Source organism: Cyclopterus lumpus, chromosome 19 (genome assembly GCF_009769545.1).
Source record: "Cyclopterus lumpus isolate fCycLum1 chromosome 19, fCycLum1.pri, whole genome shotgun sequence".
Taxonomy (NCBI): Eukaryota; Metazoa; Chordata; class Actinopteri; order Perciformes; family Cyclopteridae; genus Cyclopterus; species Cyclopterus lumpus.
Genome location: NC_046984.1, coordinates 9069580 through 9093193, shown reverse-complemented (window position 1 = coordinate 9093193; position 23614 = coordinate 9069580). Strand labels below are relative to the sequence as shown.

Below are 23614 nucleotides of genomic sequence, written 5' to 3'. Positions count from 1 at the left end.
AACCTTTTTTTTTAATGTTTTACGTTGATTACACTAATTAAGGCAAGCAGAATAAGTTTCATACAGAAAAAGTACTTTAAAATATTTGTTCTAGATTTTCAAACTTTGTAACGGGTCAACAGGATAAACGTGGGGGCGTGTGAGAAAAACACAGAAGAATCCAAGGTAAAATGTGATAATTGCCTCTAATCTTGTACACATTTTGGAATGTGTATAATAGGGCTCTTGTTGTTATTAAGAGCCGATATTGTTATTTGAAATTTTATATGTGAAATGTAGTCCTGAAAGTCAGTAAATAGTCACAAAAAGAAAAAGAAAACTCAACAGCAGATAAATGAAGGTTAACAGGTTTGGACCTAAGTCACCTGCAGGTCAAGGTCATGGCCCAAATGTCTATGACTATAAGAGGTCCACAGTACATTGTAAGGAAGCGCCATTGGATTAATACACAATGTGACATTTGACAAATTGGTATATTAGACTCACTGATAAAACTACAACGACCACCAGAGCCCATAAACCAAGATAAGCGCTTCAGGCCCTATTTTCCATCATTATTAATTTGTCCACCAGAGAGCGCTCCCGCTGCCACAACATTCATCCCACTTGCTCACTCCTCTAACATAAGAGCTCTGATCATTGGTGTTGCTCATTCTGTTAATGGATCCTTCTTGGTTTGTTTAATTGTTTCACTGAATTTTGGCATATGTCAGATTCAGACAAACAAAAGTGAAATTCACATCATGTTTATTTTTATTGAGAACTTCTCTCTAGTCTGATAAACATGAATAGTACAAACACTGTCCATTTCTTGTTCAGACCCACACATGCTCTCAAAGCACGGTCTATATAGTCTCAGAATTCATTATTCAGTCTTTAAATAGCCATTAGAAATACACCACACACATACAATAAATACATAAGTTACAATAATACTGTATGTTCATGAGAAACATACAAAGCTTCACAACAAAATCAGGTGCCCGATCGCATCACATATTAAGTTACAGTTCTGTTCAATTCCTTTTCTTTACTTGTCCACTGAGAACTGAGGACTGTCCATCGCATTCAGACCCATTCCAAGAAGATCATCAGAGTCCACGTGGAAGTGTCTTTGATTGTTCGGTGGCTGTTCAGGCACACTCTCCTCTGGCAAAGCATTCCTAAGTGGTAGGAATCGAGTGAAGGGGACACCGTGTCGATCTGGGGAATGTCTTGACGCCAAAGACACGGGGAGTCTGTGGAGCGAGGAGAGGAAACGAGTGTATCCATCTGCCAGCAGCAGTTCCCTGAAGGTGCAGTGGGCCTCTGAGTACTGCACCTGAGAGGGTGAACACATGTGTAAGTAACAACAGGAAGGATGGAGAGTTCAGGAAAATAAAGTTGTCTTTGCTTTCTGTACCTGCCCACTCAAACCACCTCCGCTGTCCATGCAGAGGAACAGAGACGATGACCGGCCCTTGATAACGACATGGCCCGGTTGGACTGATTTCAGCTCCAGCACACCTTGAAACACAGAAACATAAACATAAACTCTATTTTATGGTATTGTGTGAAGTTTTTTCAAAAGGACAATATCCTAAACTGATCCTAAACTACGCTTTCTGTTACTAATTCATCTCCCAAATACTCACTGTAAGCGGTCTGAGCGTCGCTTCCTGACACTCTCCCATCCAGAGTCATCTGCAGATACATCCCTCTTCTGTGATTATCTGCAACAAGAAGAGAGAACTTAGGCTGTTTTAAGAGCAGCCCTATCTCATCAAAATATCCATATTTGCATTAATGATATTGCTAAATTACTAAAAATACAAGTATAAAAATACCTGTGTAGAGGTGTACCTCTCTGACTTGATTATTGAAGGATAAAAGTGGGTTGGAGTCAGTGAGATAAAAAGACAGAGAGAAAGGAAGTGGGATGATGAAGAGAAATGAAGACAGGTAAGACAAAGAGGTGGATGAAAACAAAAACATTTGGAAAAAAAAAGATTCAGGAAGATGAATAAGGAATAAATAAAAAAAGATAGCTCAATAAAAATAAGGAATAGCTTATAAAATAAATAGGAAATATATAGCTCTGCAGTCTGTTCGATCGAATCCTTGAAAGGAGCAAGTTTTGTGGCCTTTATAGAGGAGTTTGGAGAAGGAGGTCCCACTTCATGAGCGCATGAGTCAGACGTTACTACATGATGAAACTGTGGTTTAATGCTCTGTTTAAACACTATAAATGGGCTTCTTCCTGTCACTTACAGTAAGACGGGCCTGTAAAGTTGGCTGTCTGGGAATCAGGTGGGATAAAATTCCTCTAGGCCAAGTAGGAGTATGTATTGATGTTATGTTTGTCTTTTTCCATTATTTACACTTGTTTCACACCCTCATTCTATTCCCACAAAACCGTAAACCTCAATTCAATACGATTATTTTTTTTAATGTGATTTAAGTAATCAAGATATGTAAGTAATAAATCAGAGATTGTGTGAATTTGTTTTAGATATCCCTCCATACCTCAATTACTTATTAGTTTAATTTCTAAACTTTTAATACAGACCCCTCGTTTTGACTTTGTCATGTTGGACAAAAAAACATAAAAGTCCGGGTGCTTTTCCATTCTGGCCTCCACTTAAAAAATATACACATTTCCCAACCGTGTGAAGATGTCACACAAACACAATCTCTCTGCGTCATTTGCTAAGTAAATGATAACCAACTAACAAACTAACAGAGTAGAAGGAGACTGGGAATCCCAGTGTTTATCTTATTGCATTACGCGTGTTCGAAGGAGAGAATGGGGGAAACAGTGGGTGAAACTGATTCACAACAGAAGACAAGTGTTTACGTGACTGCAGCTGTGGGGTCACCAGAGAGGCTGCACGTCAGCTCGTAAACTCACCAGTTAAGAAACACACCACATCGCTAAGAAACTTGACTTTCCCCCCACAAAGTGCATCACCACCATGTTTCATTTCACTGTGATGTTACTTCAGGGGTCGGTTCATCCAAATTGATATACTCAGAAAGTCAGAAAGCTACATATACCACGAAATGTTATTAAACCACCTACTTTTATTTAAAATATCTTCATTGAGCTTCCAAACTGTCAACAGTCTCACATCAGAGAAATCAATGTGGCGCTTTTATTATGTGTCCGTAACAGTGTAATTGAAATGAAACTGCATATTTGTGTTTGTTGTTTTGGATGTTGAAATTAAATATAAACAGAATGAAGTCATAAACACCGATGTTCCTTCGTGTTTATGTTGCGTTCATTATATAATTATTACTGAGTGTCATGTGGGCCTCATGCTTGCCCTTCAGTGTAAAACTAAACTGAACACGAGTGACAACTAACATGGAACTGAAAGGTTTAATTGTAAAGCTTATTTCATAGATAGATGCTAGGCGCTACCCTATACACACAGATATACAGTGGTTAGCAGGTCCGTCTTTCAATCAGGGGGTTGGTGGTTCAATCCCCGCCCTAGTCGATGTGTCCTTGAGCAAGACACTTAACCCTGAATTGTTCCCTGTAGCTGTGTCTACAGTGTATGAATGTAACATGATTGTAAGTCGCTTTGGATAAAAGCGTCAGCTAAATGACATGTAATGTAATGTAATATATAACACAAAAATAGATGGATAGTTGTAGATAGATATTGCTGTTAGTTTAAGTTACCATCTGATGTGTATTCTGATGTGTAAAAGTACAAAGTCTGCAGACTAGTTCTTCGTTTGTTGTTGTTAATCCCTGTATTTGCTGTTGCGTGCATGAACGTGACTCAAGTCCATTTGATTCTACAGACAATCAAACACCATTTGGAGACTGACAAACAACGCTTTCTCCCACAGCGGTCGAAACCCTCACGACCACAGTGATTTCTGTACTTATATACCTGCCATCCAATATGTACAGAGAAGATAACATGACTTGTATACATTTTATGGTGATTCCATCACCATATTTGGCTCTTGGAACCTTCATAAATATATCGCCTGTTCAGTAAACAAGCACCTATTGGCGGTACGGCCTCGCCAACTCTGTAACAATGGGGTTTCCTCTTCCTGTTTTGGCTCATCTCTACTCCTGTGGTGATCAATTCACCCTTGACTGGGCAAACACATGCAGTATTGTGCTTAGTGTGTCCATTTCATTTCCATATATAGAGGATAAAGGGCTCGCAAAAAGTGATATAATTGATCAGTATATTAACTCACTGTGTAGGAAAAAAAGAAAGTAGGAATAAACTAATTCAAAATTAATTCAAAGTTGTCATTTGCGGAAATTTTACACAGACATTGAACGAGTCACTTTTACATTATGGTCAAGTGTGTAGCATTTCTTGGAGATATAGCGGCAAAAATGTAATATGATACTATGTTTTCAGAAATGTATAATCACCTGAAACTAAGAATTGTAGGGAGCAGGTCCTCTTCACAGAGAAATATCATGTAACTAATGCGCGTAGTGTTGGATGGTCAAAGAACTGCAGAGTAGCATCAACCTGCGCTCCAATGTGCACAAGAGGGCAAGGGCCCATTGTTCTCTGCTTTAATTTCTTTTTAATTACATTAGTTTTTGCACTGTAAAAGGTGCAGGAGTCCAATACCGCCTTCTGGAAAAGTGTGGATGTGTGTGTGGGGGGTGAGGTACATGTCCTCTGTCACTTCCTGTTTACTCCCTTGCTGCAGAGTTTAACACAAACGTATTCAAACTAATGATCAGCTAGGATGACTCCATCCCATTACACCCACTTATCTCCGTCACTGTGAGGGGAAACTGCAAAAAACTCCTTCAGTAGCATTATACAGGTATGTTTTTTAATTACAGCTTTTACAATCATGATCAATATTACCATATTATATTCAATTATCATCACTACTCTCCAATAATAGGATTTTAAATCATAACACTTTCAAAATGTACACATACAAGTAGCATATCTTTAATGTCCATAATTTAAAACATATTTCCTTTTTCAACCTAAAATGAAATTACAGTCAGTCTTAAAACTGAGTATGAAATGAACATACCGTTTAATACACACACATACATACTGTACATACATACATACAATAGCAGTTATCATAAAAAATGATAAAAATAAAATACACACATTTTACAAAGTCCTGACCCAAGCTTTCACATCATTAGATGATTGATATCATGATGTTCACTCTAAATTGGTTGATTTTGGCATGCATATTAACAGAAATGCTTAATTCTTTTTTTTCCCACTTTAAACAGGATTTTGTCATAAAGCACTTTGCTAATTGTCTCATTGTCCATTCTATTCACATTTGTGCATCTCATGTCTGTTATGGCTTAAGAACATACAATTAATTTCCCCGTGTACAGTCATATTCTCCCTTTGAACCAAACTCTAATGTATTGTTTCACTAGCCAGAGTATGTTCTACGATCAGTCTAAATCATAGTAAGGTCACCTGAAAGGATGTGTGACGGGGTTTCTTTCTCTTGATCTCAACAGGAATGCAGTTTTACATTTTAAAAACTATAAATTCATTGTGTCAATATTGCCATCTCACACTCAAAAACAGAAGATGTATTCACAATAGGTGATGGTCACTTTCTACAGGCCACTTTCTACAGAGTCAAACAGCATCATGCCACAACTATGGATCAAGATGGGGTGAGAAACAGAGAGAGAGAGATAGATAGAGAGAGAGAGAGAGAGAGAGAGAGAGAGAGAGAGAGAGAGAGAGAGAGAGAGAGAGAGAGAGAGAGAGAGAGAGAGAGATGGATTAACACACATTCACTCATTATGTTTTTTATTTTTTTAAGAAATCATTTACTCAGTGTCTTTGATTCTTTGAGAAATCTCACTCAGATGTTGTTGATCATCTTTTAGTATCCATGTTTATATTTTTATCCTTCGGGTTTTTTCTCCAAAAATGTGTTTTCTTCCCGTGGATTAGGATAGAGGTGTGGCTCTACAAAAATGGAATAAAACACACAAGAACCGTGAAAGCTCCCGCGGAGATGAGATGTTTGATCTGGTGTTCACACAAGCTATATTTAGCCACAAATACAATCATCAATCATAAGTAAGGGTATTTTTCCTCACCTGGTGTGCTTATCTTTTAGCAAGAATATGTTCTCACAGACCCCGACTCTCCTCTAGGACCTACTGACAGAGAAAAGAAGGTAATTAGTGAATAACTATGTGGAACTATGAGACAAGCACTTCTAAATCAGTGCAGTACTTAAAACTGGATCACATAATTGATACACTGGAAAACTGTGGTTTTGATTGCATATATTTTGACATTTTTCCAGATGGCTCCTTTAGCTCTAACTATTGGGGGGAATAGTGTTGAGATCTGCTACTGAAAGCCCATCATATGTTTGCTGAAGAAATAATTTTCAATAACAAATTATTTTATCTTTGGGACTCAGATGAAAAAAGTTGTATGTGTATTCTGCATGCTAAATGTCAGCATTGGTTCTTTAACTTAATCTTAAAATGTTTACTATTTTCACTTGTGTGGCGTGCAAATAAACAACTAACATCGTAACACACGTGCACGCAGTAGCATCTTCTGCTGAGTGTCTACGTCACACATTTATCATTTAAATATTCTTGGTTGGTTACTGTGTTGTGTGACTAGTTTAACATTTCATAATGCATTTTTTTTTTCTCTCACAAATGTGTAAACAGGAAGAAACCCCCTGGCAGTGCTTCGGTCATGTTCAGTGAGACGCTGTGTGCTGCATCTCCTCACCTTCACTCTGAACTTTTCTCAGAGTGACGGACGGGGTCGAGATGGCGGAGGCACGGAAGTTGGCAGGTAATGTTTCTGAGGAGTCAGAAGTCACGCCGCGGAGGTCCTTCTCTCTAAACATCTTCCTCCATGATGGTGACCGTGTAAAGGTTTTCATGCCATCCTGTAGAAACAAAGCAATAGCACCAGTGGTTAAACAAGCAGCCTTCTCAGTGGAGGACATTATTATTCATTATGCATGAGTGGGGTTTAACAAAGTTCCATGGCATCACGTTTGGCATGCCAACAGTTTGCCAGCAGTGGTGCATGCAGTGATGCTATGGCTCTCTTTATAAGAAAGACAGATATTTCAATCTGTTATTTTACAATTAAGAGGAAATGATCCTGTCATTACACATATTTTACAAAGGGCCAAAATAGAAAAGTAATAAAATCTAATCCATGGTGGTTACAATCATCACACATTCCCGCCTCCTGGCAGGAGCGATTTTCTACTGACAGTCTGCTTTGTCATACCTCATCTGGTCTCCTCTCGGTTCCCATGGAGATGAGAGCATTGTACTCCTTCTCTAGGAGCTGCCTTGCCTGCAGAGGAGAGGCAAACTCAGTTTTAGGATCATAATTAACATCATTTAAGAGTTAAAAAGTAGGATTATCTTGGCATAAGGCAAACAGAAGGTGTGGCAATGACAATTTTTGACAACAGTTGTGGGATCACTGCTTTGTGTCTACAAGTTGAGAATAATGGTGGTGTGCTGTGGAGTACCTGTATGTTCTGGTTGGGTATCTGGAGGAGGAGGGCCAAGTCTGTGTAGTCAAAGGTGTCATCTAGTGCCAGGAGTGCCCCATGCACCCCACTTTCTAATAGGTTGTCAGCAAACTCTTTCAGACCGATAGACTGCACCCAACACATCACTCGCTCATTGGACCACACCATTACATCTTTGGAGAAGGACACAAAAACTAATTTATCACCTGGGCACTAAAGAGCCAAAACGCATTAGTAAATGTTCTTTAATGCCATGAAAAGAAGATTTGGTTATTAAAAACAGAGGACTCACCTTGGTTATGGTGTTGACTTTCATCCCTCCTCCTCTCCAGCTCCTTCCTGTCATAGTTCAAGCGCTTCAAGCACATGATTCCATAATGAAGACTCACCCTGTATGAGAGACGGACACATTGCTCTAACTTTCATCCAATCTGGCAGATATAGACACCAAAGAAGAGGGTACAAAGAAGAAGTAGAGGGATAATGTGTATAACTGTCTGACTTTCAGACCTGTGGAAACTGTCCACCATCTTCAGCTGGCCCCTCAGTTCTTTCTTGGTGAGGTGATCAAGCATACGGGCATCCACCAGTGATTCCATGAAGTAGGAGCGGTACTGGGGCAGACCCAGGCTGGGCAGCCACTCGTTTCCCACCCACTCGTGGTTCATATCTCCATAGGCCAGGATCTGGAGGATAGAGGGGAGGTGAGTCCCGTTGTCCTTACTGTACTTTCTAGATACACTACAGTGGTGTATACACAGTGCTTGCCAAAAAGCAATAATGCGAATATTAAGATCTCTGCTGGTTCCTTTTCAGAGATATTCATAATTGTTATACTGTATATTAGAGTTTGACCATAATGATGTGCTTTCTAACAATGCACCCTTTACAAAGGGTTCATAAGCAGTCAATAATGCCTTTCATACTGTTTAATACATGTTATGTTATGTTTCCTTATTTAAACAGGGACACTGCACAAGGGAAATTAACCTTAAGAGTTAAGAGAGATGTAATGGGTTTTAGCTAATTGCTATTTTCTACCATTGGCAGGTAGGTACAAATCATCCCTAATGCTTCTCAGATTAGTTATAAACCATTAATAAGAACAACGTTGGGTTTGCCTGATTGCAGAACATCCTCTTTCAATCTGAAATTGTTTTGTCATTTTAGCTGTAGCCTTAAAGGGTTTGAACACCCAGCCTGTGATGGACTGTTTTAACCACTTAAGAGACTTCCAGGTGCATTAGAGCAATAGCTAAAAAGAGGAACATGTTCTACAGACTGACAACCCTTAAGTTGCTGTAAAGTATGAGCAACTTTTGGGTTAGCATTTCCAATTTAGTACTCAGACAAAGTCACTGCTAAGGAAAAGCCTTAATAATTAAAACGTTGGTAATATTAGCTCAGTTGTTCTCTGTGCTAAACCTTCTGGTTTTCATTTTAGCCATTTGAAGAGGGACATATTTAGAACAGGAAATAGGCTCAGCTGAAGTATGCAACCCTCGGTTCTTCAAAAGCAATAGTCTACACGAGGAACCACGGAGTTCACACAAGTTCCCAGTTTGCTTGCCGGGGCCAGACCTGTGAATCCGCCTACTCCACTTAGAAAACAATTTCTCATATCAGGAAACCAGTTTACATCAGTGTGATGGAATCATAGATTACATGGGCATACTAGCTAACAGATCACATTTGTCTTTCGCTATAATAGTGTGTTAATAATAGGTTTAGGTTTGTGGATAGTTTTCATATTTCTTCAGATCCCAAAGTGGTATCCTGAATATTTAAATCTGTTCCTCTTGACCTAACACAGGACTAGTTAGATATGTTTAAAATAAAAACTCACCTGGTCCCAGCTAAACTCTTTCTGCTCCTTGTGTTTCAGGCGGAGAAGAAATGGAAGAAAAAAGGGACAGAGTTGCAAAGGGGAGGGAAGATTACCAGGGGGTAGTGTGTGTGTGTGTGTGTTACGGTGAATCAGTCAAGAAAGAATGGAAAAGAAGAGAGGGAAGGCAGAGGGAGGAAAAGTTGTGTTAGTGAGTGAGAATTAGTTGGAAAAACACTACATCAAAACAGATTTTGAGGGAATAGTAAGGGAAAGATGTAGCCAAACATGCCTAATCAGAGACAAAGAAAAAGAAAAAAAAGCTTATCAATGTGAGACCTTTGGTCAAGTTGCTCAGAATTTCAAAACATAAACAATGAATTATATTACATTCCTAAAAACAGAAATGAATGTCAAAGTGTTTGTATCAGAACAGTTATTGAGTGCAACACTAATACACATAGATTAAATCCCTAAAATATTGAATTATCTTTTGAGATTTGACATGAAGTGTAATATTCTTACTGGCTTGGTGGAAGCAGTGAGAGACTCCATCTCAGCATGTGTCATCCAGATGTTACTGGTCGACTGTAAACAAATATAATATTAGTCTTCTTCCTTGACATGGGGAAGTTAATTTGCTAATCTCTCACCTGTGTGAGCAAATGATTTATGAGCTGATGTTTAGAATCATATCATGCTATTTCTTTCACTTAGTCTTACAGAGCGAGTGCTTGCAGGTGCAGATGGACTAGTGAGGGAGACCATTTCCTGGATGGCCAGACGGAGTTTGAGCCGGTGTAGAGGGTTACTGATGCCGATCTCCCGCTGGATCTCAGTGTCCGACAGGTTGGCCATAATGGCACCGCTCTTCACGTTGGCGCGACATGCTGCTACATACCATGCAGGCATCCCGACCCACAGCTGGACGAACAGAAAGAAGATGTGAACGGCAACACCCAAAGTGAATACGCATGAGGCAAAACCAATGTTTGAGTGTAACTTTTGTTGCATACAGATTATGTAGTCTTAACGCTAACCTGACATCATGACTAAAATGAACCCCTATCCCTTATATTTATCCTTGGGAAGATGCTGTATGTCTATGTAAACTCATCCGTGACAGGGTGCAGTAACGTACCTCAAGCCACGTAACGACAGTCGGGCCATCCCATGAGGCGAAAGGCAGACCCTGGCGACACGCTTCCTCTAACAGGTCGTGTCTTGCAAGGAAAGTGGAAAAGATAAAGATAAATATCTTCATATCTCACTTTACCATATTGTTTCTTTTAGAATAGAAAATCAGATTGTACTTGAGATGTTAAATACTATAATCTTTGTACCTTGCAGCACCTAAAGGGCATATCTTTTTTAAATGATTTGCACAAGGGGTAACCAAGTGCCCCGCCCAGGCCTGGTTAGTGTCTTGCTCTACATGTGGCACCTGGCCAAAGGTGGGTTCAAGGACCTGTGAATATCATTAGAAACGTGTGGAAAAATGTTCTCACTTCTTTTTGCTGCGGCGGTCTTTCTCCACGGTTCCAGTCCCAAGTTTAGCCAGGCCTAACGGGTCAGCTGAACCCAGGTCGTCAGAGGGTGTGGAGGCTGGAAGGGTCAAAGGTTAAATATAATAATGATTTCATGAATCCACTTCACTGTTGATTATTTCGCTGTAAACAGATATATTTGTTAGTTGGCGACAAAAAAATAGTGATGTGAATGAGTGGTTTTCAATCTGTTCACAAACCCAGCGAGGAAGATTCACGCCCATGTGCACCGATCCTCCCCTTTTCCTTTTTGCCAAAAAGACGACCAATTGACGACTTAATGCTTTTCTTTTTGCTGGCTTTATGGAGTGAATCCTGGCTAGCAGTGGTAGAGCCGTCCCCGGAGAGACTAAACAAACAGATAAAGGAGAAACAGGAAGTGAAATCAACACAGACACTGAGCGTATCTGAGGCTAGTGTGTTAGCCAAATAAACTATTTCTGAGGAAACCTTTTTGAGAGTACCTGCGAAATTCCCGGAGGTCATCGAGGCCTGCCCCTGGGTGAGTGTGTGTCATACGGTCCAATCGTAGAGCTCGAGGGACAGAAGGAGGGTTGGAGTCAATCAGGGCAAGTGCTCTGCATTCTTCACCATCTTTGCTATTCTGCAGGGTGAAAAGAGTTGTGTGAATTTGCACAGGGTCTTTGTAAATGATCCTCATTTGAAGCGCATATGAGGCTTATATCACAACTTCAACACGGTACCTGTCTGTCAGTCTCCCTGGCAGGGGAATGTGGCAGGCGGGGGGTGGAATGTCCAGAGCTGGGCGGTGAGGGAGACGCCAACGTAGAGGAGGTGATAGAGGGAGTCATGTATCCCCTGCCAATACTGTCACGTCCTCCCAGAGAGGAGGGGGGAAGAGGTGCATCGAGGGCCACGCTGCTAACCCGGCTCTCAATCTCTTCTGCCCTGAGTTCGGTGCTTTCTTTTTCCTCTTGAATCAGCCTGAGAGGAAAGGAAAACCGATTATTTTATATATCAGGCTAATTTTATTCTATCAGAATGCCTCACTCCACATCATGTAGGATCAAATATTGGTTGTCCAAAAGGCTTCAGGATCCAAATTGTAATAAACTGACATAAAACTCACTTAATCTCCTTGTTGATGGCCTCCAGTTGCTCCTGTAGCATGATGGCCAACGTCTGTACATCTGTCTGTCCACTGGGAGAGAGCAGCTCCGATCCAAACAGGGTCTCTCTGTCGTCCTCGTCGTCAGAGCAACCGTCCCCGCCCTCATAGCCGGGACCAAGCATACTGCCGCTGTCCCATTCTCCATACTGGAAAGAGGGGATAATTTAGGAACTCATCATCCTAATAACAAAATCATATTGACATTGTCATCATCATTATCGCAGTGTGAAATCAACACCTTGTTATTATCGTCTCGAGCCCCCCAGCGGCCTCGATGGGTCCGCCTGACCACCACGCCACTAGAGTTGCTGTAGCCGGACGGGAGCGAGCCTCCACCCTGGGGGTAGCGCAGCTCCGAGGCGCTCCCTGGGAGAGATCTTCGAAAAAGGGTGGAGGGAAGTGAGCTCACGCTGCCTGCCCTATGGTGAGATCCAAAAATAATTTGTCAAGTTAGTACTTGAAGATGACAATGTCCCCATTTTCCCGGGTGAACAATCATGACAATATCACACATCAAATGTTATCACTTTTGCATTCTTGTTAGCCAGAAAAACACCCTCTAGGTGTAGTATGAATAATAATTTTTTTTAATAGATTTTTTGTGAAAGTACATGGCAATTTAATGGGCTGTAAACACACATTTGTGCTCAGAAAGGGCTGTGTACATAAAGCATCCCTTGGGAGACTTTGTTTTCATTTGGGCATTTACAAAATGTTGGATATATTGTATAGTTAAATTCCCTTAAATGTTCAGTGTGGCTAACCTGGAATATGAAGCGCCAGGCCTGCCTCTCAGTTGATCCAGCTCCAGTTGGATGCGCTCCAGCTCAGCCAGGAGCTGTTCCTAAAGCACACAGGAAAAAAGACACAACTTGCTTTTTTCAGGGGAACACATCATTTGTAAAACATCTCGTCTCTTGTTTGTATGAATAAGAACTGGGCAAATTGTGATACTGAATTGAAAGTCATTATCCTTAGCAAAACGATGAGAATGAGAATGTTAAGCATAAACAATGCTGGTAAAAGTTGGATCATGCACAAGATAAAAAGACTCTCACTCTCAGTACATGAGATTAAAATGTCAACATAGCTGAAAAAGTGCATACCTTATTAGCTATAAGATCATCTTGGATTTTCTTCATATTGGACAGTTCCTCTGAAAGAGCATTCTAACAGGGCAAAAGAATGAATACGCAATGTTTTCACCACTTATTTTTCATTATATCACAAAAAATTGTGCACCACTAATTAGTCTCGCCGTTACCTTCTCCTCTAGTGCTGCCATTCTCTCTTTGAGGTGGAGCTGCAGCCTCTCATTGGACTCAGACAGAAGCTTGTCCACTGTATCCGAGAGGCGTTTGTTGTGTTCGTCATTCATCTTTTCCCTCTGCCTCGCCTAAAATGAAACGGTCATAAGAGAGGAGCTCAAGATAGGAAAGAAAACGGATAACAAACTCTCATATTGCTCAACATGGGGAAATGTAGCCTCGTAGAGAAACATAAATGATGTTACCCTCTGTAGCTCTTGGTTCTTCTCTTCGAGTTGAGCTTCCATTTGCCGTAGCCGCTCCTCAAAGTTTCCATGGCGCTCCTCGGCCTAAAATTGAAGAAGCAGAATTTCTAGATGATCCTACAAGTCTTTTTCTGATGCATGAATGGATTGAGAATAGATTTAAATAAAAGCTTGAGGATTTTTATTCAAACAAGGCATGGTGATCTGATTATTTGATCAATAGAGGCTATTGCAGCATATGTACAGTGTTAAGGCAACTGTAAAATGAACACAATCTTTAAATGTTACTATCAGCACTGAATAGTAATGGCAGATGTTCTGGTCAGGAAGGTTCAGAAAGTGATTGCATGGACTCAGAGTACCTTGTTGAGAGCAGCAACCCTTTGGGCAAGCTGGGCCTCAATCTCAGGCAGTGTCTCTGCCCTCTGTAGGGTCTGCTGGAGCTTCTGCTTGGCTTCATCCAGACGTTCCTGTAGCTGTCTGTTCTTCTCTTCACTCTGGAGACACATACCAAAACACAAGTGTACAGTATATGTGAGTAGAGATCTGATAGAAAATGTGTCCTACACCTATTACGTCTGTTATGATGGCACTTGCATACCAGATACATTTGGGTATTTTTAAATATTACAATATAACTTCATCCGCAAGAGCTGACTTTTTGTTTTTTATGCATTACTTGAATCGGTCCTCACCTGTCTGTGCAGTGATTCCTTGCTTGCCAGCTCATTTTCCAGCTTGTCTTTGATATCATGAAGAGAAGTCGCCTCCCTCTGGGCGCTGAGGTACCTGCATTCAACACCAAGACACCATTTAATTGTTAGAGCTGCGGTTCTTGACCAATACAACAATAGTGGGAATTGATTCATTAACTAAAATACAACCAAACTGTTCTCTTACTGTCATCATATCCAACATCCAGATGGAAGATACTCTGGGTTAATAATAATGTTGAATTGCTCATCCAGGTTTCCTTTAGTTATAACTGCGCTCACAGCATTTAATTTTTACAAACAGCAGCAAGTGAATTGCAGACTTTTTTCCCCCCTTGAGGCAACATGGAACCAGCTCTACCATTCTTGCCTGCACACATTAGTCAGGGTTTGCTCCTTCGCAATTCCCGGTATAATATAACACTTAATAAAAAAGGAAAATGTGACTCAAACTACTAATTTCTCATCTCAAATCCTTGCTTTCCAACAAACTGTGCGACCACAAAGTCCACTTTTTTGCTTTTCGCTCAGCTGCATTCTTAATAAGAAAGTAATGCAAATGTTATTATGTACAACCTTACTGTATAAAGAGGTGTCAGGACGTCTTTGCAACACATTTCCAGGCAATAGGTGAAACATATGGTGCTTCTGCTCTATTCATTACAGCTGATGTATGAAATTCTGGTTCCAAATGAAAAAAAGGTGTGAGTCCTTACTAAAACTAAGAATAGATTCCTTATACTCAGCAAAGGTTACCTGCGTTCTAGTGTTGTAATCCTTTCCTCCATGTCCTCCCTTTGGCAAAGGGCCTAGAGGAAGCACACATGTATCATTAAACAAGATGATGTGCAATTCAGGCTTTCATTATATAGATGAAATAACAGTTCTTATTACACATTGATGTGATAACTAATGTCTAGGTAAGAGAAAGAGGTAGTGTTTAAATACTGCAGGAGTCTACTTAAAATGTTGTCTGCATTTATTTTAGACTTCTGTATCTGCAGTTTTGCCATTATCAAAATAAATCAACCACCTAACATATGACCATTGTGCTCAAATATATACTTAGGGCCCAGGGAATTGAGGGAGCACAGGTTCTTGGCTAGGAAGAGACAGAACGGCCCTACAGACCTCTTTCACTTCCCTTTGGAGCTTCTGATTGGCCTCCTCTGACTTTGTCACCTCCCTCCTGGCGGTTGCAAGCTGTTCCTCTATTTCCCCAACCTGACATGACACCACAAAGGGACACAAGATGACACAGATTGAACCTACGTGAGTCGGTGTTAACTGCCAGAGCACCAAGTGGAAATACGACAAGTGCTTCATTGAAAATGTCTTTCTGGGTAATGTAAGATGTCTGTGCTTCTTTTCAGTTTTTTTTATTAATAAATCCTTTTATCATCTGACCAGAAAGTCAATTTTTTTTTTAAAGTTTTGATATTTTGACCTTAATACTTTTGACCCATTACACATGTTGAACAGTGGTAAATACCATTGTGGCTATTTGAAGCACATGCAATAGTTTAACTGACCACAAGAGGGAAGAGGGAGACTAATAAATGTACTGTACATAGATCCCCTCCTTCTTGGGATTATACTGCTGGAAATACTTGCGTAATAGATTAACCATAGTCCATTTACCCATTTACACACAATATTATTTTGAATAATAGCAAGTTTTCATTATATAAACCGGTTACAATAGATGCACTGTTACTATACGACTAAGAAACATACACTTGTATTTCTATACTTGAGAAGACCCTTACTGACTACATCTAGTCCTCAGTGCGAATAAAGCCCTAATCTTAAGAAAATCAATATCACTTTGTCAAAGTATGCTGATTGATAGTGAGAAATAGTAATTAATCTCTGTTCCCAGTCTTGATGCTAAGCTGAGCTGGCTGTAGCTTCATATTTACTACAGCCAGCACCCGATTAGCTTAGCTTAGCATTAAGACTGGAAACAGCGGGAAATAGCGAGGCTGATTCTGCACAAACGCCAAAGTGTAACAGTAACTGTTCCTGTAACGATCAGCACTTACCTCAAGCCTCACTTCATCGCTTATCTTAACTATAAACTATATACGTATTATGAAGATAGCACAAATGCCATACTGGTCAACACGAGACAGGTATACAGAACCATACACTCACCTGCCGGCACATGAGGGCCAACCTCTCCTTCAGCTGGGAGAGTTCAGATCTCTGCCTCTCTATTTCTGCTTCTCGCTGTCTCTCCAACTCACTGTCCTCCAGGCCAATGGAGGGACCATTGGGTAGTCGCTGGAATGATGATAATATAACAAAATAATAATAATAAAGAGAGTGATGAAGAAGGATAACCAGTTAGAAACAGTTGATGTTGTAGTGTAAACAAATGACTGAATGTAGAATAGATCATTCTTAAAGTTAAAGTCACACTGAAACATCTACTTTTCTACTGATTTTCTGGAGACTAACACATACACAAACACAACTAGAACCAACATGCATAAAACCCTCCCTTACATCTTTCCCGCCGTCCGCCCCTTGTTGACGTCTTTTAATTTGGTCTCTTAAAGAGATTACCTGGAAAAAGGGGAGACAAAATGGACAAACAGACAATACAAATGAATGTTGTTGCGTCACACCAAGCATCCTCGAGACCCATAAAGTCATTTGCGTTGAACTTTACCTCTTGAGATGATGCTGCGAGTTGGTCCTCTAACGTGGACACCCTCTCGAGGGCCACGCGGAGCCTCTCACGAACCTACGGGATAGAGCAATGCCCATCATTTTGTTTATACATTACCATTCAAGCTGCATGGGTTGATTAAACAGATCTGCTCAGACTCCCTAAAGGAATTACATTTCCTTGACCTTCCTGTTAAGCGTTATAAAAAGAGCAAGAACACATTTCAAGGCAATAGAGGTATTTCTGTGCACTGCATTGTCATTTAGTTGATCCCACCTGCAGTATTTTGGTTGTGATCATCCTGATGAGACAATCAATTAGGCTGATAGAATATATTCACCTATGCCTGTGTTTAAGAGCATTTTAATTTAGCAGTCGATTTTTAAATACTTTGTAAACTACTCGATAGATAATAAGTATTGTGAGGCATTATGTCATAAAAGCATATCATTTTCTTCATTAACAAATAAACTATGAGTGGCAAATAAATGTTGTGGAGTAAAAAGTACAACATTTCCAACATTACCTAAAACGTCAAGGAGTAGAAGTACAAAGTAGCATTAGGGAAGTAAGTGAAGTACAAGTATATCTAAATTGTACTAAGAAAAAAATACAAGGAACTTTTGTGTTGCTATTGGCGGTCACTGTGGACACAAACGGAAGTGTTTTCGAGTACCAGAGCCCTAATCCTTTTACTGCAACAGGGTCTGACAGTCTAGCCAGTACAGTCCTGGTTCTGGTTCTCCCGTGGCTCCCTTCCCTCCAGCAGGCCCAGTAATACGTCCTGGGTTCTGGGTGTTGGCTCCCAGCGGACCTGTGAGGCAAAGCTCTGCTCGCGGCCTGGGGACGAGCTCCTGTTGCCGGGCAGAGCTCTCTCAGAGGAGCTTTCTGGTGTAGCTGCATTGTTTTGTATGATTTTTACGCATAATCTGGCACCGATGACAAGCATTAAGAACAACTATTAGAATTAGTGTATCGTCTCGCTGGTCTCGTTTTCTTATGTAGGTCATTTTGAGACATCGGTATTTAATTGAGACCGTTTCATAACCAGTTAAAAGTCCCTTGCAGTATCCTTAAGCACAGTCCTTGGGCTCTGCTAATAGCTCTCAAACTTAAGAGACGTTTGGGCGCTTTCTTCAATTTAAGTCAAATTTGGTTGATTTGGAAATTGTATCAATAGGTTTTATTCTTAAATCTGCACTAACACATTCTTTATCCATATGAGTGTTGCAGAAACAAGAAACAGCCTGGCATGCTGTACCAGCTTTTAAACTAATATGGCTAACATGTTAACAAACAGCCTATTTGCCATGGATGTATGCTACATCAATCTACATTATACAACCATAATATGTATACATCCAGCAGATTCAGAGCAACATTAGCATGATTTTTACCTTGTCCAGTCACTCTCCTTGTGGCTCTGTTTTTTGGTCTCTACTGAGTCCTGAAGGCAATATGTGGCTCTTTACCTGTTACAGTGTTTCTCAATTGTTTTACACACGTTTGTTTTAAGCATACCTCCTATTGTCAGCACTCTACACACAAATACAAAAGCACACAGACTGAAACTCTGCATTCAAAAAATGCCGTCTTCTCATAATGCTATTTGGTGTTCAAATGACACATAAGAACAGGCATGTTTGTATAATGTTGTTATACTCATGTAGAACACATGCAGTAATACATACTTTCTGTCTACAGTCTTACGGTCTACTTGCAATACTGTACTGAATTAATCATTGGGTACTGTATTGATATGCACTACTAAAATACTATAATGTTGTCTGACCGACTGTAAACTGAAGTATGGTTGTACTCTCTGATCAACCTCCCTCGGTCCATGATCAACCAAAGTGGCTCGAATCTCATCAGATATGGCTTTTCCTTGGCCCTGCTCGTCTTTGTCCTCCCAGTCCTCCTCCTTCACTCTTGCTATGCCTTTCTTCTATGTTGGCATCCATTGTGCCAAAAAAGAACAGCTCAGCTGTGGCTCTTTTATTGCTAATTGAACATATGTTTGCTCATGTGGAGTCAGACTCTATGGTTGAACATTTAAGTTTGCCATTTTGAATGGCAGGGTGTTCCATGTGGACACAATTGCTGTTATTCATGAATATTGGGCCAATGTAGATAATTGTGGGTAGTTTGTATTTTAGTAGAATTGTTTCAGGTAAAAGATGACTTATGGTCGTTGGGTTTCAACTACGAGCATTAGTGTGTAAATAATGACTATTTTCACCAGATAGCTGCTAACTTGGGTCTGTCTGCCGCATGGGCTGCTGTTTTTTTTACTTCACTGATAAGCAGCTACCTTTTTTCTCCAAAATGTCATGGTCAGCAGTTTGATAAGGCCCTGATATACAATGCAGAGGACACCAGTTTGACCCACCTTCTCATCCAGAGCCTTGTGGTGCTCAAACAGAGACTTGAGGGCCTTGAGGACTTCCACCTCACTGGAAACCCCTGCCGGGGACTGGGCTTGTCTTTTCACCACTGTCATCCTCAGACTGCGCTCATGGCGGGATACCAGACACTCCAGGTGTTCCAGCAACAACTACAGGAGTGAATGGGTTGAAGGGGAAGGAGACAGTAAGGTGGCAGGAGAATGTTTTGAAGGACAGAGACACACAAGATGTGGAGAGAAAGAGAGTAAGAGACAGAAACAGAGAGAAGAGAAGAAGGACAAGGAAGGTTCAGAGACGATGCAGAGGAGTAAAGGGTTTTAAGAAAGAGCACCTGGTTGCAAAAAGGGACAAGGAGTGAGTGGGAGAGATAAGAAAAGCATAAACAGACACAAAAAGGAGTCACAAAGAGAACATGTGGAGTAGAAAGAGTAAGAGAAAAAAAGGGAAAGAAAGACCAGAAGCAAAGGAAAGTGTCTCACCCACACAACCACAATGGGTGAGGAAGATTACACAGAGGCTGTTACAGTGCTAATAAGCAAAATGGCCGCTAAACATCTTACACGTGTGTTGTTTCTCTCCGCCTTGAGCTCAGAAATCTCCTCCTCCCTCTCCAGAAGCTGCTCCCGGCAAACGTTCAGCTCTTTAGTCAACACAGCAAACTCCTGTGGAACACACAAGCTGCGTTCAGGGGCAAAGAAAACAAACTGTTCAAATGTATGGTTGTAATGGTTAAATGTAAGTGGTGGTCTCTGCTCAGTTGCTCGAGCAGCCACGAGAGCTTAAAAGCACAAATGATAATCCAGGCCATACAAATCTAGTAACTGTGAAAATTTAATGGAGTTGGCTGCACTTATATGCATAACCAACGCCTTCCAGAAACACATTGGGTTGAACACCTGAGACCAGGGTGTAGGGAAACATAGATGATGTAAACCTACATAACAAACATGTAAATCACTGACAGCGTTTGCACCGCCACTCTCTCTCTCGCTCATATTTCTCAGTGAACTTGTGTTTGTGGATGGATTACATCCCACTGTTACACAGTGAGACCCCCAAAAACACATCATCGGTATATCATTTACAACACCGCTGGGAATACATTTGCACACTCCTGCATAACGCTTTAAAAGGAATGCAAACAGGATGGAGTGTCTTCCAAGATGTTCTCAAACAACACTGATGAGACAGTCACTGATGGGACACTGATCCATGGTCAGTGATTTCTTTATGTCTCCATAAAACAAGCCTTCAGGTGTGAGACAATTGCTGTTTATGAGAATGATGTGCAGATGTTTACAGTCAGGATTACCTGCCTTTTGATTCATGAACAGCTGAAAGAAGACATATGCAATTGATATGTGTTTGCATGGAGAATGGAAGAGAGAAAGAGCCAGAAAGAGATCTATACAGATGGTTACACAGTAGGTCCATTGGCTGCCAGCCGTATGGGATTGTTTCTTGTTTGGATAGGGGTCAGCTTCTCAGTAGGCTTTTCTTGTCCCCATTATTGTTTCCTTTTTATTTCATCTCACTCTATCTGTATTGGCCTCCATTCTTCTTTTAAATTAATGTGCAGCCCCTCTATGATGTAAAATGAAACTTGGGATGCAACATTATTTACAGGTTTTGTACAGAATCCTCAGAAACACCTGTACATTCAAATAAAATCCAGTAATGTTTAACAAATATTAAAATGATGGAGTTCAAACATGTTACTCTTTGTTGAAATAGCATCGCAGAGGTAATTAGGGCTGCAAATAACGATTATTTTTATTATTGATTGAGTAAATGATTAACAGTTAGTCTATCAAATATAAAACAATATTTATAAATACCCGCCGCGAATTCTTAAAGCCTAAATTGGCAGCTTCAAATTACTTGTTTTGTTGCACCAACAGTCCAACAAATATCTATATTTTCAGTTAACTACCACATAAGACAAAGAAATGCAGCAACTTTTCACAACAAATTACTTAAACAATAAATCAATCATCAAAATAGCTTCTGCCTTTTTCTGTCAGTCATCTTGATTATTCAACCATTTGTTTCACTCGAGGTGATAATTAAATGTCAGTTTGGTTCTTGTTTTGTTGTATTTAGTATTTTAGGAGAAGATGTAGAGCAATATAATATATTGTATTATACTTGATTCCATGGGTTTTCATAATAGTTAATCTACTTCTTGTAATGAGCAAACATGTGGAAGTGTTATGATAATGTATGTATGGCACAATGTGCTTGAACTAATGAAAGAATTAATAGAAAATCAAGTAAATAAACTGAATAAATGCAACAAGCCAGAAGATGACAGGAACATAAACCTTCTGCAACATTAGTGAGGAAATCTCTGAATATGCAGATGGTGAGGTATTTAACATCCACTTTTTAGCATCTCTCTGCATGAACCATCACTGCAAAGGCTTACTGTCTCATGCGCTCGCTTCATGATGACACACACTCAGAATAAAGCACTCAAACATAACACCGAGAGCACATGAGGATAAACAATGTAATCTCAAACAGAAGAGTGTTCAACCTAACACACTTCCATCATCCAAAACTCATACTTTCACTTGCTGATTCCTCTGTACACAAATGCACATGTCACACATACACACACACACACATACACACAGTTGTACCTGCGGCAGGGCAATAGATAGCTGCCTCTGAAGTGACTCCTTTTCGTGGCCGAGCTCGCGGAGGCGGAGCTGAGCCGTGCCCAGGCAGTCCTGTGTGTCCCTCAGGTTCTCCAGGAGCCTCTCCCTCTCGGTCAGCATGTTGACCATCAACGACTCCAGGTTCCCCGTGCTGCCTCCTTCGTCTCCCCCAGTTCTTGCCTCCCTCCCGCTGCTCCCTCCTGCTCCCATTGCACCTCCGGAGCCTCCAACTCCTGCCCCGGCAGGTGAGGAAGGGCCCCCACCAGTCCCACTTCGCCCATCCTCAGAAATGGTGGGCATCACCTCACACATCATCATGAGACCCTGACGTGTGTGTCTAGTTAATAAAGAAAACTCAACTGGATTGTGCGTGTGCAAAAGGTCTGTCCTCGTGCCTTGGGTTGTTATGAGCTCGTATTAAAAGTTTTGATGTACAAAATATAAATCTTTACATCATCAATTTTCCAAAAATATCATTCCTTTGGTTTGCATATCGTCCTCTGTTTATTGCCTTTATGTCATTTCTTTGCTCACTTGCCTTCCTTTATAACGTCCCAACCTGTATGCTATATGATCAGAATGCTTATGTGTCCCCGTGTTAAGCAAGAGGAAGGAGTATCTTCGTGGAAGCCATGCTGTGGGTAGCTGCGATTGGCGGAGGGTGAAGGAAGGAAGGGGTTATGGGGAAGGAAGGGATAAAAGAGGGCCGAAGCTCCTAAATTGTTTCCACGAGGCAGAGCTCCTCACAGCACCGGGCGTGAGAGCTGAAAAAGAGAGCAGAGCATTGCATTAGATCCCCTTCAATAAACTTCAGTGTGCATGTAAGAAATGAGAAAGGATACTGGAAGAGTGAGCGGGGTAGTTTGATAAATGTGATTTTAATTCCCATCGAAAGTTTCCAAGTAGCTTTTCTAACTAAATGAACTAAAAAAATAGCATTGTGATAACAATTCCAATGAATTGCTTATACGTCCACTGTGAACTTTTAGATATCAGGTGACAGTGAATGAAATGAAAGAAATATTTGAGTATAGCATACACACTGAGTTATGCATTGATGAGACAAGAAGGAAACTGTTCAACTTAAATGCTGCATGCATCTCTGTGTTAAAGGAATACCATTCCTTAAGGAAATACATATATTATATTTCTTGTTGACAGAGGAAGGTTGATACCACTCTCATGCCTGTCTGTTAAACATAAAGCTATACGACCAGCAACCGGTTAGCTTAGCACAAAGACTAGAAACAGGCAGGGAAACTAGCCTTGTTCTGTGAATAGGTGCCTACCATCTCCTCTAAAACTCGCTAATTAACATTGTGTATATTGTGGTTTAACAGGTCGCTATGTGCTGGACTATTTCTTGGCCAGGAGCAGTAACTTTATGAATACCTCAAAGTCACAATGAGACTTCAGCAGTACCCCCGGAAAACTAAATATTGTCGCTTTTACTCTCAGTTATTGTCTTCTTTCAACAAATTACATAAAAGGTTGTGTTACCGTTGCACAAAACCAGGATAGCTGTTTCCACCAGTTTCCATTTTCAAAACTAAGCTGAGCGAAGCTAAGCTAATCGATGCTGGCTGTAGCCTTTGAGTATATTCAACAAATATGAGAGTGGGAAAAC

The 23614-nt window shown here is 40.6% G+C and overlaps 2 protein-coding genes across 2 annotated transcripts; both read right to left on the bottom strand.

Moving 5' to 3' along the window:
* Window positions 1–1030: 1030 nt before the first annotated feature.
* On the bottom strand, window positions 1031–1974 carry fgf21 (fibroblast growth factor 21). Its single transcript, XM_034558543.1, has 4 exons — window positions 1827–1974; window positions 1635–1712; window positions 1403–1506; window positions 1031–1321 (listed from the first exon to the last, which is right to left on the bottom strand). The coding sequence occupies exons 1-4, from the start codon at window positions 1972–1974 to the stop codon at window positions 1031–1033; spliced, it is 621 nt and encodes a 206-aa protein (XP_034414434.1).
* A 4124-nt stretch (window positions 1975–6098) lies between these two features.
* LOC117748612 (liprin-alpha-3-like) lies at window positions 6099–22302 on the bottom strand. Its single transcript, XM_034558542.1, has 30 exons — window positions 21970–22302; window positions 19885–19986; window positions 19309–19473; window positions 16917–16991; window positions 16751–16810; window positions 16397–16525; window positions 15371–15463; window positions 14996–15048; window positions 14222–14315; window positions 13889–14023; window positions 13527–13610; window positions 13278–13409; window positions 13120–13182; window positions 12778–12857; window positions 12252–12390; window positions 11972–12159; window positions 11586–11826; window positions 11346–11485; window positions 11082–11230; window positions 10843–10939; window positions 10476–10557; window positions 10058–10258; window positions 9860–9922; window positions 9356–9382; window positions 8020–8195; window positions 7802–7899; window positions 7507–7682; window positions 7257–7325; window positions 6741–6903; window positions 6099–6145 (listed from the first exon to the last, which is right to left on the bottom strand). The coding sequence occupies exons 1-30, from the start codon at window positions 22300–22302 to the stop codon at window positions 6099–6101; spliced, it is 3654 nt and encodes a 1217-aa protein (XP_034414433.1).
* Window positions 22303–23614: the final 1312 nt, after the last annotated feature.